The following is a 19,626-nucleotide window of genomic DNA, read 5'->3' on the forward strand; positions in this document are numbered from 1 at the left end:
AATCTCTAAATAATAAGGCACCTCTTAGTTAATCAGGAACACTCCTCTTTTGCTTTCAGGGCCAGTTATTGTGCACCATCAGGCCAATTTAGAGTTTTTTTGGAAAATGAGATGCTGAATATCCATGTGTTGCATGATATTATGTGAGCAAATGGACGCAGACCAGTCTACAGTCACGTTATCAGGAGGTCATAACTGCTGCAGCCATGATTATTCTCTCCGAACGATTTTGTCTCTTATTTCAGTATTTTTACAAACACATTACTGTCAAACTGACTGAGCTGCTGCGACCTTGGTAGAAATGCCTCTATATTTACTGTGAGTATATCAGAGTGTTTAAGGATCAATTAAGTGTGTGCGCCTGAGTGTGTGCGCGTGTTTGTGGGTCAGAGTCCTAAGCAATGCCTATCATCTGAGAGGCTTTGAGCCATCAATGACTAATGTGTCAGTCTGTCACAGTCAAGGACCCACCATATGGTGCCAGCCCCCCCCCCCCCCCATTTTAAACTAATGGGTGGGCTGGGGGAAACAGCAGAGCTAACGAACACTTAGTTACCAAGCCAATGTAACTCTGGTAGGGATGCAAATGTTAAGTTGTTTCCTTAATCAATCATTGGTAACATTAGCGATTAAAGATTGATAACTCATGAAAGATTCTTAAGTATAAAATGTTTTCCTTGATTCCTATTTTTAACTGACATGAGCACTTTCATTGATGATAAGAGTGGCCTCAGACTGTTTTGGGTGGCGCAGGGGTAAAGCGACGCAGTGGCCACCTCTCCCAGGAAGCCCTCCAATTACCACCCAGCAGCGCGAGGTGTCTGGTTGACTCATCAGGACACGTGACACCCACGAGGAAGCTCATAGATTTGAGGCACTCTGTCTTTTTCTGGCAAGTCCCGTGTCTCTGCCTTCGTGACTTTTAATCTAATATTTTCCTTTCCCATCACCTCCTTTTATCTCCCTTCCTCAGTTTGTTTCTCCTAAATTGAAAGTAATTCCACAGATATCGACCAAGAGACACTGGGGTAGAGGAGAGGGTGTTTTTTTTTCTTCTTCCTTTTTACTGTATTGCCTTTTAACTCAGCATCTTCTTTGTATGAGAGTCAGAGGCAGCTGATGTGACCTAACCTTGCCACCACATGGTGACTACAGTGCCAACCCTACTTGCATTCCTGCTGATGACACGCCGGCCATGACAGTCCATCAGCTTCTCTCCCTGGTAGGAGGCACTCCGGTGCTCTTTTGTTTTCCCTACTTAAATCTCCCCAAAGTCACTTTCAAGGTCTGTGTTTAATAATCAGCTATAGCAAGGAGATACGTCACAGGTCAAGCTGGCTAACATACTAATACAGTGGCTGATTCAGTCACTGTTGCCCCAAAACACATTGCCATTATTTAATATCTACGAACTTCAGAATTATAATGTCTACCGTTTCAATGCTCATAAATAAACTTTAACTAACTTGGACATATGGTGACATCATCTCCTAGAAGTTCCATTCATATACGACTATATAGGTTCTGTAGGAAACTTCATTGTTTATTCCCTGATTATTTCTTTCTGGTACGTTGAAGAAGTCAGTAAACTATCTCTCCGACAGCCACTCATCTGATCAGACAAGGTGTTTACAGTCTTTGGTTTAGGTCTCCTTCCCTTCATCATTATTGCTTATACCAGGACCAGCGGTAACTTGCTGCTCAGCATGACTAGACGTGGCATGTGACAACAGCCTGCTCTCTGGTTGTCAATGACTTCTTGCCACCACCTTCACCTACGAGTTTAAACGATGAATCAGACAGCGTCGGTCCTCGTGCATTGTTAATTTATAGTCACGGGGAGGAAGTTAATAATTCAAGAAGGCATCATTGGATTCAAAATTAGCCCCAGAGTGAAGAATGAGTCATCAAACAGCTATAAACATTTAGCAGGAGGAGAAATACAGAGATTTTTATAAAATAACCCTATAAAAATACTAAGATATAGTTTTTTCAACATACATTTGGTGACAAAAGATAAATGAAATAATAACACAGGGACAGGGAGTAAAACTGGGAGATATATTTTTCATCTAAAAGGGCATTTAAGAGGGACATGCCACAATTAGACTGTAGGACGTGAAAGACACTTCAATTTTTTATAAATTCTTGTGAATGAGGATAAAATAAGAAAAAAAAATGCTATAAGACGTTAGAAATAGAATGATTTTAAATGATTTTTTATATTTTTGTACATCCTGAGTGTATTTTGTGATGCTCATAGACACACTATTCAGCAATTAGAGCCAGCATGTTGCATTGATATATGCTGTATAAAATAATTATATTCTTAACATTTAGGGACCAATATACAAAATGCATTTCCTGACAAATCCCCACGTTTTTCTTTTTGGAGCTAATTCAGAACCAGTTCTTTCTAACAAACCCTTCCGCTGAGTCTGTCATTAGAGGTTACATGAACGTTTTTTTTACTATGGTGAATCACTGTGCCCCCTGTGCCCCCTGTGCCTGACCCGCACTGTCTGAAAGGTTAGCAGTGACGACAGAAGCTATGTCTAAAGCGCTCACCAGGACTTCCTCCGGCAAACAGAACCCGCGGCTCACGAGGCAGTTTCATCGATAGAGCCCTCGGCCCCGTTCGAACCTCGCAGAAGCGAATGTGGCAGCCATGCACAATGGAGAACAGATGTGGTATATGGTCGGGGTAATATAGTCTTAGTCTGCCTCTGCTGCACCTGATGATATGGAGCCAAAAGAGGCATTTGTCAAATGCGATCAGGTGTGATGGAGCGGGGATGGAGAACGAGGGGAGGGAGTGGGGGGGCTGAACAGCTTGGACCCTGCCAAACTCTCTTCAGAGCATCAGCTGCAGGGCGACAAAGACCACCCCTACTCGAGGACAGCTCTTTTCTCAAAGGAGAGTATCGCTTACAACAAATCCTAATTACAGAGGAGAGGGCTTCAAAATCAAACCATTGCACATTTGAGAATATTTAAACTGTGGGTGATTTACTGCGCACGCTGAAATGTTAGGCTCAACAAAGGTCCCCCTCAAATGCACAATTTATTCCTAAAATACCATAAGGTCAGATTTTAATCAAAGGTAAGAAACACTCAATTCTTCATTTCTGTGTGAACTATGGCGTTATCTCCCTTCTGCTGCTCTTTTCTGAGCCTATAAAAAAGATCCACAAGGTCAGAATAAAGGCCAGTCCAGTCCCCTGAGTCGGGCACTTGAATGGAAAGTCTGAATCTGATTTACAGTTTGGCCACATGTGCAAGCTGCCAATGACTGGGCAGTCAGCCAGCCTGAGTGGGAGAGGAGAGGAGTGTGTCAGCGAGGCTGCAGGTAGTAATGAATGCCGGCCTTGTCTCAGTACTCAGAGAACAAAAACTGTGTTTTTTTTTTATATACTAACACAATTATACTATTAACACAAAGCAATAATAAATGCTACATGTTAGTATACGGAAATTAACTGTTGAGAGATCAGATCTATGTACATCATCAACCTTTTTGGCTTGGATCACCAAACCAGCCTCTGCCGCCTGTGTTGCACTTCTAAACCCCCCATTCGTAATGACGCGTTCATCTCCTTTATGTAAGGGTTAGATTGCATCTCTCTCACATGTGTTTTATCCTCAAACCAGATGGCAATGTGGTAATTTACATAAATGATTCCTAATTAAAAGAGGCACACCATTGGTGGATAATTTGCAATAAACCATTTATTTTTTCCCCCGACTTTGCCAAAGCAAAACATTAAACCGATACCCAATATACGAACATAATTCTGATATACGCGTCATTTTGTTAATTCAAATCTGTTGCACCATGGGATGAAACTGGTGCTGTTAAAAATACCATTCACACTCTAAAAAAGTGCTTCCGTGTGTTCATAAAGATTCTTCTTTTAGGGTAGTTACTGTCTAAATGAAGGAAGAAATTATAAAAATGAATGGTTAGAGTCACAAAGATAATGACTATGAGCCATAAACTTACATAAACTGGCTGTATAAATTCAAGGTAAAGATACCGTATTTCTATTGAACATCTGCAAAAGCCCTAAATTTTATATTCACACCAAAACAACCTAATATGATCCACAAATGTTGCTTCAGGAGATCCTGCCCAGTTAATCATAAGGTCAGTATGTTGGCCAAAACAAGGCTATTAAAGGTATCATATCAGCAAATATGGCAATAAACACAAAATGTATTAGAGGAATGCCAAAGAGCAATAACAAGTTTATTTTTCAACTGTAAAATGTCCTGAAAATCCTTCATCAAAATCCCCAAATAAAATTATATATAAATGTGTTATATATATATACTGTACTATACATAGTGTGAGTCATGTCTGCACATAGACAGTGCATTAAACTACGTCCAGGACACTGAGCGTTCAGTAACTCAATGCAGCCACGTGGTCACCTCCAGTGTAGCATGTTCAGGCATGTCTGCTCAAACACGGGCATCTGAGGTGTGCAAACACTCACTGGCATCACCACAACTCAGACTGGCACACAGCTACGGTTTGGTTGGCTCGGTGGCAGCAGGGGCACATCGGGGCCAGCAGGGCACGCCGCCACATCTGGACTTTACATTAGGGCCAGCTCCTCATATTGAACAAAATGTCATGTACATGCTTTAAATGAGCAAACTATGGGCAGTAAAGGCGCTGAATAAAAGCTCTACAAACACACAGTGTATTTACCTTGTGATCATTCTTTCTCTGGAATACATAATGGGAACGGTGCGTCTCTTATGGAAAGTGTTTGCTCGCTGTGTTTGAGTTAAAGTAGACACATTCTCATGTCTATTAAGATGTGTCATGTTTTCAGCTTGTCACTTCTATTCACCCGACATTTCTGCATTAAACAAGGTTTGAGCCAAAGTGATACAGCACAAGCAGATGGTCCAAATGACAATTACTTCCCAAGTCTACAAAAAACACACTCAATTCAAATGCATGCACACAAAATATAGCAGCTTCTATTTCTTGATAGGCTCGGTTTTTCCACCTGAAAATAACTTTATTATACCCTCGCGTTGCCGGAAGACAAAGATGATTTAATGCAATCAAACCATCACTTGAGGATAATACCACCTGTCCATTTTGTGTTCTCCTCATATTACATTCAAATAAAAATTCTGATCAAATCAAACTCTAAGACACAGTTTGCTCACTAAGGTTTAAAGATGTGCTTCCATCATCTGAGGCCATAGCGATTGTCGTCTGTGCTACCGCAAGAGGAAAAGGAGGAAACTGGGAAGAAAAGCAGTGACACTAATGTGGTCACACCAATTCAATGAAATACAATTTATGCCCACAACTGTCAGTGAGAGGGAACATTAACATATTACTGTCTATCATGCAACACAAAACAAAACAGCTGCCTTGACCTCCACCACTAGAGGGAGAAATAAGCTGATTTACTTCAAAAGAGAGTCAGGTATGTGATATAATGTTATATTAAAACTATCATGAAATATGGTTATTGGTGACCCTTTTTTTTTCCCTGTGACTGCTCAGCCGTGTACTGACACACCTTTTCAGCCGACATAATTTCATTTCCGTGGGTAATTCGCCTTTAAAAAGGATGACTGCTCCTTGGTGGCTTTAACAATGTGTGTTCAGCTGAAGAGACTGACGCTGGGCTGGCAGTGGGCTTATCAAAAACAAGTTGAGGCAACCCTCCAGGAGGCGAGATGGAGACGAGGATAAAATCCATGCTTCTGCTCAACTAACCATCAAACCTAATTACATGCGGATGGGACTTATGGGCCACATGTTGGGTTCAAAGTTTCCTGATCAGGAAGTGGCTTGGGAGGGCGCTTTGGTTTGTGTAAGTGTGTGTGTGTGGGTGGGTGGGTGGGTGAGCGAGAGAGGAAGAGAGAGAGAGAGAAAGAGAGAGAGAGAGAGCGAGAGCCTGGTCAATGTGTCCGTGACCAAAAGATTAGGCGGAGAGACAAGACTTGGTGGCAGATCTTGGCTCCGCGCCATTAGTTCAATCAAGCAGACTTATTTAGCTTTTAGACAATTCGACCAGAACCCTGAGATACCACTTCGCAAAATAAGCTAAAGATTATTCAAGGCATGGCAGCTAAGATAGGGATCCGTTGTCACTCTCCAGCATCTCATGCGCCCCCGCTCACTACATTATTCCTTTTCTAAGTGCACAGTTTAGAAAGCACACACACACGCGCGCAAACAAACGAAGCCACAGAAACCACGGTATATCAGACACTGAGGTCAGCAGAGAAAAGGTAAATGTAATGACTGCCATGGAGACACACAGGTACACACACTTGTGAAGGGCTAACAGTATTCATGGAAAATGCATTGCCTTATATATAACCGTTAACTTAAAATACAGTTTCAAGGGGCATACCTCTATCCCTCTATCTCCAGGAGATTTCTGTTTTACTAGGAAAATATCTCAATTACTTAATTACTGATCACATCCCCCCGTCTTTAATTGGGTTCGATTTAGGGAAAAAGCAGGATGATTGTTTTGGTAAACAAGTAACAAAATCAGCCGCAAGCTTCTTTCAACCACCACATAAGGGATTAGAAAGAAGAAAAAAAAACAGAGGATATTTGCTCTCGTTGGTATTGGCAACATTTATTGAGGGCATCTCTAAAGCTGGTGTCCAAAATAAAGTTTACCTAAAAGACCTTTCGTTAACACAACACTAATAAAATGAGAAAATCATTTTGACTAATTTTATGTTTGATTGAAAATTCTTAATTGTTTTGTACGGTGTTCAAGCCTCCTTCTGTGCCTGAGAATCCAATTAATACTTTGATTGGCTCTATTAACTAAACACACATTCAAATATAATACGGATAAGTGGACTCATTTTAAACCAATAATGTGAGGGACATAATCAGTGGTCAATTTACATCTGACTCAATGTTCTTCGCGATGCAACAGTGAACATGTGCATTCTAAGATGTCCCTCTCTGTTAAGTACAATAGATGAGATGCTATGTGTGTGTGGAATGTGTGTTGGCAATATAATTAAACTAATTAATACAAACCCATTTGGTGAATACTTGTATTCCTCTCTCCCAAACAAATCCCAAGATGTGCTGCTATAATTGCAGCTTTTTCTTTGTGCCAGATGTTTAAGTAAACTACATGTTAGCAACTTTAATCTATTAGCTTGTGGTTCATCAGATTGCAGTGTTGGATGGCCCATCACTGGGGTCCAGACATAAATACTAAATTGAAATGCTTATGGTCACATGAGGAGAAATATCAATAACCTCACTTCGGCCAGATTGCCAATTTTCTTTGGGTTAAAATTTGACAAAAACCTCCTAGAGGTTGAACCCGAATGACTTTTGTTTTTTTCTTGTGCCATCAGCTGGTCACAATGTCATTTGTTCAATGTAATATCTCAACATCTCCTTGATATAATGGCACAAGAATGTTCTAAGGACAGTCATGGTTACCAGATGATGAATCCTACGTACGTGTGTTATCTTCTGGTTATTAATCCATCAACAAGAGGTGATACGTTAAATTCGCCAGCATGTTGTCATTGTGGAAATGTTGATGTTAGGATTTAGTTTAAAGCATCTCTGTTCACAACTTAGATTATGTTTATGCACAGAAATATGTTGTGTTTATACTCACACATTTGGGAAAAGATTGTGGTGTAGTTTCACATAGAAAATGTCTGTTAAAGTGTTTATTTCCCTTTTAAAAGAAAACCCCAATCCGTCCCTAATGTTTACCAACTTGCTTTTTTGGCTTTAACCTGACCAGAGACAGGCCTGTGGACGTGAACCCTGGTGTGACCGTCATGCACTTACATGGCACCCACCACTGCTATTAATAAATGTAGTGCTTCATTTTTAAAAATAACATTACCTCTGAACCTAATCCAGCCAGTGATTGCATTTCCCACAAAACATACTGTACTTGCTGTTGCAGTTTAGTTGTATATACTGTAAAGGTCATAGTGTGGCAGTTGACTCATCTCATTCTGACAACAATAAAGATATAAATGCTGCCAAAGTGAGCAAAGGATGGAAACAAAGCTGGAACTCTCCATCACATATTTGACCAAAACAAAAAAATGTTCTATTGAAATGACTCTAATTTGGTTCACTCTGCTCCAGGTAAATATTACTGGATGTAATGAGTCTATCACAACCAATGTTAGATTTTACAATGACGTCGCAATGAAACCTCAAATAATTGTTTCTAACTAGTGTTTTAAGATGGTGGATGACTTTAAGGCCTTGCATCTGGGTAATCAGACACTTTTAATGTAGCTGAGAACATCCAGACACACATAAGGACACACAGGCATAAGCAGTAAGTGTTTCAGATGAGTGAAACCTTTGAGACTTCATTAGCCCTTCACTTTAGACCACAGAACATTGTGTATATGTCCATGTGAGAACATTTACCCGGTGATTTGAAGAAGGCTATGCGATGTGTGGGAGGCACTCATGACGTGAGTTGGAGCTGCCTGTGGTCCTGGCCACATTGCAGTAGGTGGCTGAAGAAGTACACGCAGTGAGCTACTTGAAGTCATTTTTTTCCCCAACACTTAAACTGAAGTCACATTGTTCTATATAAAAAAGAAAAAAAGACACACTGTCATTATTGTGGATTAACAGTCAATCACAGCAACTGCTCGGTGCAGAGTAGAGGATATTATTGAACCTCTTGTCGACTGCATGGGAGGCCAGGGAAGGGAACTAGTTCTAACACTCACATTCAGCTGTATGTCTTTTTTTCTTGCTTATACTGACTGCAAACTGGCAGTTTTTTGGCAAGATCCACTGCTGGAGATGGCAAAGAAGACTGTCACAATGTTCTACTGACACGTTCAACTGTTTCTTTTCCCGTTTACTGTAACCCTCGAAAATGTGAATAAAGCATCAAAGTTGCAGTTAAACCTCAAGCATGTCTTTAGTCATCACCTTGCTGGTTAGGCATTTGGGATGAATCGATAAAGGCGGCTGCAAAAATACCTTTAGCAAATGTCTCAAGATCTATGAAGCTCTAGTTAGCTCAGATGTACGAGGAGCATTGTGCACTGTCATCATTTGAGCTGAACTGATGTCAGCTGCCTGTTCTCCAGGTGGTGCTGAGTCATGTGTCATGATCTCTGGTTTCTAGGAGCTCTAATGTTGGGGGCGGGGGGGGGGCGGGGGGGCATGGAGCACTGACAACCCTCTGTTAAGAAAAAAGAACTGTCTGATGAGAATGAAAAGGGTTATTTGGGCTGAAAAGCAGTTTCGCATCCTTTTTAAAAGCCTATCAGGTGAAAGCTGAAATTTGACACCATCATTTTGTTTCTCATTTGGCTGTGGCAGGCAAAGACAGAGTTTCTGTCACTCAGAGGCCGGCGTTGTCTTCTGCGGACCTCGACTCTAATATGCTTGTCTCTACTCGTCTTAAAACATGCATTTGAGTCATAGCAGGGAAATTGCTATCCAAATCGCTATCTCTTGCTATTTCTCAATCTCTTTATAGAAATATATGTATTATATCTACCAATTCCCGACCAACAAACACAATAATCCACCATATATATATATATATATATATATATATATAATATCTTCTTTTGAGGCCTTGTGTACACTACTAGAGTCATTTTTTTGAATTGATAGTTTTCCGTCTGTCTGCACGACTTTTGTGTTAAACGATATCTCCATCCAGTCAAGAACATGCTCAAACAAGTATGCCGGGCCAGTAGGTGGCAATAATCTCTGCTTCAACGATCTATCAAATAACAGAGAAGAATGCTGCGGTCCAAGTAATGTTGGGCGAGGCAGATGCCTGTGAATGCAGGTAATGTTGTGCAGTGATGCTAAATTACATTTTGCTGAAAACTTGTAATTGGACCAAACAGTGCTAACCAAAAGTAGAGGAACCTTTGTATAGCTGCCATTGTTGTGACATAACGCAGATTTGCGTGTGGATGCAGATGAAAAGGTTTGTTTTGCAAAATATCTGCACTAGTGTGGACAGGGCGTGATTCGATTCTGAGCCAAAACCTAAGAGAAGTATTTAACACTTTGTCAATTTCTGAAAGCAATCCATCGGATCTCCCATGCAGTAATGTACCGCCGGGCTCCTATCCTTCCAAACCCATGCCAATCTTTAGAGCACACATACGGGATATATCAATACATTTTTTTCCATCCACGTGGGAAATAAACTCTTTGAATCTTGGAAGTGTTCTCCCACATAGAATTCCCTGAGGACTGTGGTTTGCAAGGCTGAGGTGGAGGCGTCCACCTCCACACCAATCTGATGGTGAGACTGCTGCAAATTACTCATGACACTTCCTCTGATGACATTTTTCGACTGCCTCCCTGTTGAATGGCATCTCTACCCCCCACCAATACATCCATCCACCAACACCCTACCCCAACACACACATTAATTCCCCCCTTTATTCGTGTCACAATAGCACAGCAGAGATTGCTGCCTCCTGCCTTCACCTGATTGACCCCTTTGAGCAGGTGCTGGATCTGATCCAATCACAGTCAATCTTCTTTAAACATTTCATTCTTTAAGCAGAACAGGGGCTCAAAATTCCATCATTCAATGACCCGATCAGTCGCCGATAACACAATCAAGCCAATCCCGGCTTATCCCGAGGGAGCCATTTCAGGAGGGACAGCTGGGAGATGAGACTACAGACTTACAGAAAGGTGTCAATCTCCCCTGAGCCACCGCTCTCTTTGTGAGCCGCCTATACGCCACAGCACTGGGTTGTTGGAGGAGCCCATCAGATAGGTATTTCTTAGGATCAGCAATAGTCAAAGATCAATTGGATTTTTTTGTTACAGGTCTAATCCTTTAAGTAAAAATGCAGTAACCTGTAGCGAAGACACTCGCATTTACACTCACATTTGCTTTCTCACGGAAAGAAAGACACGCTCGCAAAAAAATGATGTGAATACTATAGCTCAATTCTTCAGCGGCCATTTAAAAGGTACTCTATTGGAAATGTTGCTGGGCCACTGGGCAAATAAAGGTCAAGGGGGATATGAAATAGTTTGTCTAACTGGCCCTTTCCCCCTGTGTGTCCCTGCAGAAGCGTGGCCGTATCCACATTCATAGCCAATTCATTTATATTGCTCTGCCCTTCTCGCGGCTGGTCTCAGTCACTAAGTGCAAGTGACTGCAATGAGATTGAAGCCCCTGGCTAAATCTCCACTGTAAGGCACATGCTCCATCAGTGCTGCTCTGATCACTCCTTCTAATCACTGGAACCAGACTATATCCTTTGCTGATTGGCTAAGTCGCAGCAGAGAGGAAACAATCACAGAATGTCAGCGGATGATGGACACCGAGACGTCGGTGTAGTGGTGGTGGTCACTGTGAGCTACCATGTAAATGGCATGCAAATGTGCACCTGCACTAGCGGGAGGAGTGGAATGAAGGACTGTAGCCTTTTGATTAGGTTCTTTACGCTCATGTTAAGTTTTTTTTTTCTACATCAATCATCACCACATTTGCTATTTGACACAAGTGTGTATTTGAGTTTTGCTTCCTTCAAAGCTCGCATCATGTTGAAAGTGCACTTAACGTCCAACTTCACAGATTGCAAGTAAAGCCCTGTCTACTGTATGTGTTGCCACATAAGGTTAGGGCAAATCTCAAGTCCAAGTCTTTAATGAGACAAAGCAACTTTACAACAGCAGCATATTGCAAAAAGGTATAATTCTGGTCAATATATTACATTATTTATGAGTTTAAATACCTGGAAACTACCAGTTCTGTTAAGGGCCCAAGTTCTAGTCGTAAAATGAATTTAAACAGTCTTTAGAGATGGTCAGGCAGAGTTATTTCTCTGCCATTTATAAAATCTAAAGCTGTGCAAAATGTCAGCTGTGGTATTAGGTTACCAGAGCCCCAGAACAAATTTCCTGCACTAACAAAGGAATCTTTTTGTGATGCTTTTATGATTTCATTTCTTCCCCTCATCTGCTTCCTCTCAGTGAAAGTATGAGAGAAGTATGCAGTCGCTTCCTTGGCCGGAGGTGAATCACCGCAGAGACGGCTGCTGTAGGAGAGGACAGGGCACTCTCACATATCTTACCAGTGTCCTCCAACAGGTGTCATCAGTCTTACAGTCACAATTCATGACTGATTTAGTTTTTTTTCCACCACAAGACCATTCTCTCATCTTAGGACTCCGTAGTGACCTTTCTATCCCTACTTTTATCCCTCCTGGTTCAGGAGCAGTGAAAGGGTTAAGCTCCTCCTCACCCTCCTCTCACCCTTCCTCCTCCACCTCCCATTCAGCTCCACCTCCAGGATCTGGCTCTGGACCAGTGGAGCATGAGAACCAGGACAGCCTGGACATAAAGGGGCGATTGTGGCAATCCAGCGACATGGAAGCAAGTGGCTCTGATGAAACTAAAAGTCAGCGCTAAGCATGCTCACCAAAGGACAGGAGTGAAGGAGCAGAGTCAGTGAGCAGGAGATGCTTCAGCTTAGCCAAATAAAGGCACTATGAGATACACTCAAAGCTGATTACAATAAACCAATGAGGAAGCATTAGCCACCTGAGCTAATTATGCCTTAAATTGCTGTGAGAGCTCCTCTCATGCCCGGGCAGGGCTCTACCGGTTCGTCACATCCAAATTTATAAAGGTGTCATCACACATCCTCCCGTCTTTAATCAAGTCCGAGCCTCAGTGGGACATAACAGGGTGGTAGGTGTTTTGTTAACAGGTGTTAGATTTATTGGAAAGTAAGAGGGCAACTCATTCCATATTTCCACAAAGCGCTGGTGCAGCGTGATGGAAGGACGTCACTTTACCCACAGGAAAAGTGTATTATTTATTAAGATCTTCCAACCAAAGTAAATCCACTATAACACAATGAATTTCAAATACACAAGATCTGCTGCTCTGAAACTTATCCTGACATTTGGCCAAACAGTGTCAATAGGCTATATAAGAATTGTTGTGATATTAGTCAATTCATTATTTTGTTTATTAAATATTAAATCGTAAGGAACAAATGTCAAATATTTGTGTGTTTCCAAGGCTCTAAAAGTATTTGATACTTTCTTTTTTACACATGATAATATAACTGAGTTCCTTTGGATTTTGGATTTGGTCAGACAAATAAATACTGTACTTATGTAGATTTCTTCAATATCTGGAAAAGATCATCTAAATTGTAATAATCACATTAATCAATGCAACAACAAAAAAACATAATTTGCAGCCCTAAATGTATATTAAGACTTTCTGCATAATATATACTAATACTATAAAATAAAAAGTAAATAAAATGTAAAACATATTTTCATTGTAGTTACCTGCATAGGCTATTTTTGCTTGATTATAAAAGTAGTAAATACCATATAATATGTAGTTATTATTAAAAAAGGAAAAACAATGTTTTCACTGTGGCTACCTGTGTGACAATTTCTGCTAATGATGCAAACCACAGACAAAGGTAACAGTGAGAAGAAAACTGCATTAAAATGCTTATAAATTATGCACATTGCAAACAACATTATCAGTTAAAAATAGCAAGAGCATGTCGACCAGTGAGGCTGACATACGAGCGGGGGAAAATGCGATCGCTGTAAGCCAGCATTGTCTTTTCTTACAATTTTTAAGTGCACATAATAGCACAAACAGCACACTGATTAATTTGACTTTATTGCGAGACAGAAATAGCAGCAGCCTCCAGTGAAGAGTCCTTGAATATAAAGGGAGGCCAGGCAGTGCTGATAAGATTGTCTCATCTGGCTCGCAGGGCTTAGGTGCAGTGTGCTGCCAGAGAGCGGGAAAAAAAAATAGAAGGCAGGATGTGGCTACTATTGGGCAGGTAATAGGATCCATCTGAGGTGCATTAGAATCGGTCAAACACAACCACACTTCAGCTCCATTCAAATGACTATTACAATCACTTCAAATGCACACCTTAAGTGTGTACCGCGGGCGCAAAAAAACAAAAACCGGGGGGCTCCCACTCCGGAGCGGCTCCTCTGAAGTTGCGCCAGGCTCGGGGCATGTGCTCTTTCCTAATGGTGACGGCTGGGAGAGTGGCAGTGAGACTGATGTGCATGAGAGCTGTCAGCCTCTCGCCATAACAAACGCCACCCCCCCACCCCTGACAGAATGGAGACAGAAGGAAGGGGATGAGGCAGGAGGGGAGTGGAGGGGAGGGGAGGTGTGGAGGTTACAGACTGAACCTGTGACCCAATTGTGGCCACACCAGCTGTTTCCCCTTGCACTGCCTCCCAACCACCGCCATCTCTGCAGACCACATCCTGCTAATTGGCCTATGCTGCGCGCGCACGCACACACACACACACACACACACACACACACACACACACACACACACACACACACACACACACACACACACACACACACACACACACACACACACACACACACACACACACACACACACACACACACACACACACTGAGAGCGAGCGAGGGTACTTGCTAAAACATATCAGTGAAATAGCTTGTTCCAAGTGAGGAGGAATATTTGCTGGTGCTTTAAGCTGTAGTTGCCTGATGATTGATAAGTGCTTCAAACATACTTCCCACAAATGTAAATGAGTAGCTGCCCTGCCACCATGCTGGCTAATGTCCCCCTTGACACGGAGACAGACAGACAAACTGATGACTGACACACTTACTGCAACCAAGATCCTATGGAGGGGAAACTCAATTAATTGGTTTTCCCTTCTATGGATAAGTCCTCTGAGTTGTGTGCATGTGTGTGTGTGTGTGTGTGTGTGTGTGTGTGTGTGTGTGTGTGTGTGTGTGTGTGTGTGTGTGTGTGTGTGTGTGTGTGTGTGTGTGTGTGTGTGTGTGTGGCGATAATGGTAGGTTGCAGTGACAGGCAGGTTATTTAATAAATCCCTGGGAATGTGAAAGGCAGAATGGAAGGACACACGCAGAACCGTACCTCGTTTTGCTCTGCATCTTGTCTGCCACAGCCTTCAACATCTACTCTGATTTCCTTTTTCACTGAAGACACTCAAACCTGCTCGTTCACACACACACACACACACACACACACCCCTAATCATGCACCCACATAAATACACTTAATCGCTGACACACTCACGCATGGCAAGAGCAGTATGGCAGACACATCCAAGCATGCACAAGTAGGCTATAAAAGCACATGCAGAAACATGCACAAAACTCTCGCTCAATCAGTCTGATTTGTTGGTTTCCTCCTAAGCATTTGAGGATTCCTCAAGGAGGGAAAAAACTTTGTATAATCAAGTCAATTATGTCATTCAATCAAGTCAAAAATCATTTCAAGCCTTTCCTCAGATCAAATGATTGCGAAGTCGTGCTGGATATTTGCTCGCTGCATTCTATTGTGCAAATAAGGTGCCTTTATTTGGAACGGCAGACCAGGACACTGTGAGGTCTTCACTCCACTTTCCAGAAGGAAAAAAAAGAGCAAAAAAAACAAAGTCCTTCACCGCACACAACACTGGGTTTTATAGGGGAAAGGTGGTTGCATATTGTCAGTTTCTATTAATTTATAACAGCTCTTTTGTCTCCTTCAGGACATGGTACATTATGTGCCCATGAAAAATCCATCCTCAGTGAAATTGTTTAAACTCAAGGTCAAGTGCTGATGTTAGAGGAACTGTATCAGCTGAAGGTGACCTTGACTGATGTGGAATATGACATGAGGGAAATGGATCTGCGCTCAGTGTGGGGAAATTATCTGTGAAATGCTGCCACTGTATCAAAGCCTGTTTGTGTGTGCACGCCCGTGTGCATGCGTATATGTCAGCATGTGCATTTGTGTGTGTGTGTGTGTGTGTGTGTGTGTGTGTGTGTGTGTGTGTGTGTGTGTGTGTGTGTGTGTGTGTGTGTGTGTATACTATGCATGTCCTTGTGTATCAGAGTGTGCATATATGCCTCACACAGCTGGGGGTATTGGTCATGAGAACAGCATGTAGAAACTGCCTCAGCAGCCAAAAAAACCCAGCTGAATATGAATGAAGTGGGTGCGATTTTTCTTTCAGAACCCCCTGGAATAACATTTTCACAATATCAGAACCCCAACTTTGATTCCAATCTGCTTTTTGATATTAACGTCATGCCACATTCGATAAGAAAAACATTCCCCCTTTTTTTTTTAGGGGGGGGTGAATGTCATGGCAATTGCTTGTTTGCTCTGCACACACAATGCATGTTGTTGATCGTGCATGGCGAGTGTGCAGCCGTTGCCATTTTCTTCCGCTGTGTTCTTGACGGAATGTATTTGTCTTACTGTCAGGAAAAGAGCCAGAGTGGGGCTGGCTGGTTTCTTTTAAAGCTCAAATTAGTGTTGGCTACTGCCGGAGCGCTGGCCGTGTGGTCTGAGCGGCAGTGAAACTGTTGGGGAGCGATGGCGGCTTGCTGTACACTGATTGTGAAGCTTTAATGAATCAAATTAACATCTGTTTTGCCTTATCGTAATGATTATAAGATGGAAATTTGAGTTGTTGAAATGAATCTAGCGTCCAACTACACAGTGGAATCAAAAGAGGGCTGAAATCTGCTTATTGGGACAACACTACACGAGGTGGTGATAATAATAAAAAGAGCCTTACCTTCCCAAACTGTTCAAAATACTGCTTCACATCTTCCACTACTGTGTTGGCTGACAAGCCACCCACAAATATTTTCTTTGTTCTTGTGACCATCTGAAAAAGAAAAGGGCGAGAGAAGGAGAAGATAAGTGACAAAGGCTTCAAAATGTCTCACACAACACCTTTAATGAGGCTTTAAACACAGAGAGCAGCACCTGATGGGGGGGGGGGGGAATAAAGGAGTGAGGACACATTGTTGCTAAACAGGAATGAACAGGTTCACACAGTCCGGTTTCAGCGACGTCTTCGCAAATTCCCTTCACTACGACTCCAAATTACATTTAAATCCTTAAAAGTTTCTGTTCATCTTAAGAAAAAATTAAAAGCAGACGAGAGTAATTTATTGACTTTTGTCGAACAATTAATGAGTGATGTAAGATGGAATCAGAGTGCATTAAAGCCTCATTTAGTTTCAAACAACAATAATATTAAGGATTATTACCCACAGCATAAAAAAAAGGGCAGGAACATCTGCTGCAGAGAGTACATGCTAAATTTAGAAGGAGCCATTTCTCAGGGAAATACAGTAACAACTCAACGCCAGTAGGACTGTCAGATCTGTGGGGCACTATGTTGTTTTTTTGCATACAGTGATTTGTATAGTATATGGTAAATGATTATGCATGTTTGACGAAGAGAGAATGATTCCCAAGTCAGTATGAACAATATTTGTCTGCACCACTACTCTTTAAGTTAGTATCACTATCAGAGACTGAAAGAAAAAGCTCTAAACTAGGACAATATAATCCATTGATTGTGTATAAAAGCAGATGATGACGGTATTGAGGTTCCACTGATACACGTGTTCAACCAGTCTCAGCTGTCTATCATGACATTTCACCCTGTTTTTACAGCATCAAATAACTGATCAAAAACCAAACTTACTAGAAAAACAACCACTTGCACATATGCCATGGTGATACCTTTCTCGAGTTGAGAAAATGCATTTCATGGGATGTCATGTCGTCCATCTTTTTATACAGTCTATGGATTAAAGTAATGGTCTAACAAACTATGTGGTTGACTTGTTTTTTTGCAGTTCTTTGGCAGCAAGAAAAGACTATTGTAGGTTATTATCAAAAACATTTCTCGCCATAATCATTACCTGTCTCCTATAAAGTACCAGATTTATGCTAGAGCTTGGGAATTTACTGAGATGATGTGGCATACAATAATGATTTGAGATGCACTGCTCTGTAATCTTACAAAAAAAGAAAATGCAGAAATGGCAGAGAAAGTCACAGCAGCTCTCGTCAGAATTAAACAAAAAGAAAAACGATGGGCACAGGAGGAACACACTCTAGAGACGCGCAGCGTACAATCAAGAGGGTTCAAAAAGAGTCTGGCTTGATCAAAATGCTGACCGAAACACTTTCGATCTATGAAAGAGGCTTAACACGGAGAAAAAAAAGAAGCAATATTCGGCTAGAGCTGAAGTAACCATCTGTCAAGTGCTTTCCAGGTGCACGCAGTCTCACAGGCTCATAGCCCGCACATATGCACGCAGCCTCCCACACATGGGTCCTCTCTTGTTACAGTGCGCTATTTTTTTTTTTGCTTCTGTGATATTCATGTCTGTTTGTAAATCAGATTGTATTGTTTTACCACAAAATTCAATTAAGCGAATGTTTCAAAAACAATGTGGACGTTTCAAAGGTCTACATTTATTCTCAGGAATAACTCCAATTTAAAAGTGAGGAGGAGAACAGAGATCTGCGCACAGCCTGTACCTGGAGGTGCAGCTAACAGCACAGATGTAAGAGTTTGGGTCAGAGACCAGCACAACCAGTAACAATATAATCAATGTGTTATTACATTTACAAAAGCAAGACACTCATCATAAAGCTTGTGAAAATGTGCAATTGCATCTGTCTCATAATTCCAGAAATCTCTGTCTGTATGAGGTTTGCATATCTCGAGAACCGTTCATCTTACTGGCTCAACAACTTCAGTGTTGAATTTGATGCAATTTGGACACGCAATACGTTCAACATCGATAAACTTTGAATTAACAGGTGACCAGCGCACTGGAGCGGCAGCATCAGGGGATCGTGATAACAGCACGCACACAACAACTGGCGCTTAGTACGACACAGCAGGGCACTTTTGCAGTTTTCAGAGAGAAGGCATTACCACAGGCCAAAGCAAACAGCCCACTCCAAACAGGCAGGTTTACAACGTGCACTGCACTAGTTGCAAATAATCACCATAATAATAAACACACAAAATTAAAAATAATTCGAATATACATGTAGGTTTTGAGCATTATGAATATAATTCCACGTGCTATGTTTAGGTTAACTTAGAAAAACAAACTATAACAAACTAGTCACACGTCCTACAGGACACAACCCCTTTAAATAAATGACCAGACACCCATGCTAACATGCTAACCTAATACCTTCCAACGCTAAACTACTAATGTGTTGAAGTGAACACATGTTGACATGCTAGTGTTAGCATGTTTAAATGCTGACAAAGCAACATTATGTTGCACGCTAAGTGCCAGTCGTCACATGCAGTGTTGCCGTGCTAAGTAATGATCACCTCAAAGCTAATGAAGCCCAGCACCTGAGGCTGACAGACTGACGAGGTAACGCTGAGCCTGACAGGCTGAGGATGAGGAGTTTTTTAAAATGTAAAAGTGTATAGAAAAATAAACTCTCTTCTTTCCTCTGGTGCCACCCGCAGGCTGCATATTTTCCGCTGCCCCACTGTGGTTTGGGGTCTAAGAATAGCAAAGTTGTCTCATCCATCCCACAATTTAATTTCCTGCCGCGTAATGAGCGTTACAGGTTCACAGGGAAGCCTGTGGCAATGGGGTTATTTTTTACCTACTTCGCAATGGACATGCAAAATATCAACTGGCTGCTTTAGGGTTATACACACAGCCGAGGCCCAGCAGCTGCATCATCCTTCTCCACCTCCTCCTCCTCCTCCTCCTCCTCTTCTTCCCAACATCATGCCTCAGGCCTCAGGGGTTAT

The 19,626-nt window shown here is 41.8% G+C and overlaps 1 protein-coding gene across 9 annotated transcripts in view; it reads right to left on the reverse strand.

Annotated features, from left to right (window-relative positions):
- Positions 1–19,626, reverse strand: part of LOC117774988 (RNA-binding protein Musashi homolog 2) — a 251,138-nt gene that overhangs the window by 159,730 nt on the left and 71,782 nt on the right. For all 9 annotated transcript variants that reach the window (XM_034607765.1, XM_034607758.1, XM_034607764.1 and 6 more), the window contains exon 6: positions 16,603–16,695. In XM_034607765.1, the coding sequence (XP_034463656.1) occupies positions 16,603–16,695 (93 nt within the window). The remainder of the gene's footprint in view (positions 1–16,602; positions 16,696–19,626) is intronic.

This window comes from Hippoglossus hippoglossus, chromosome 14 (assembly GCF_009819705.1).
Source record: "Hippoglossus hippoglossus isolate fHipHip1 chromosome 14, fHipHip1.pri, whole genome shotgun sequence".
Lineage (NCBI taxonomy): Eukaryota > Metazoa > Chordata > Actinopteri > Pleuronectiformes > Pleuronectidae > Hippoglossus > Hippoglossus hippoglossus.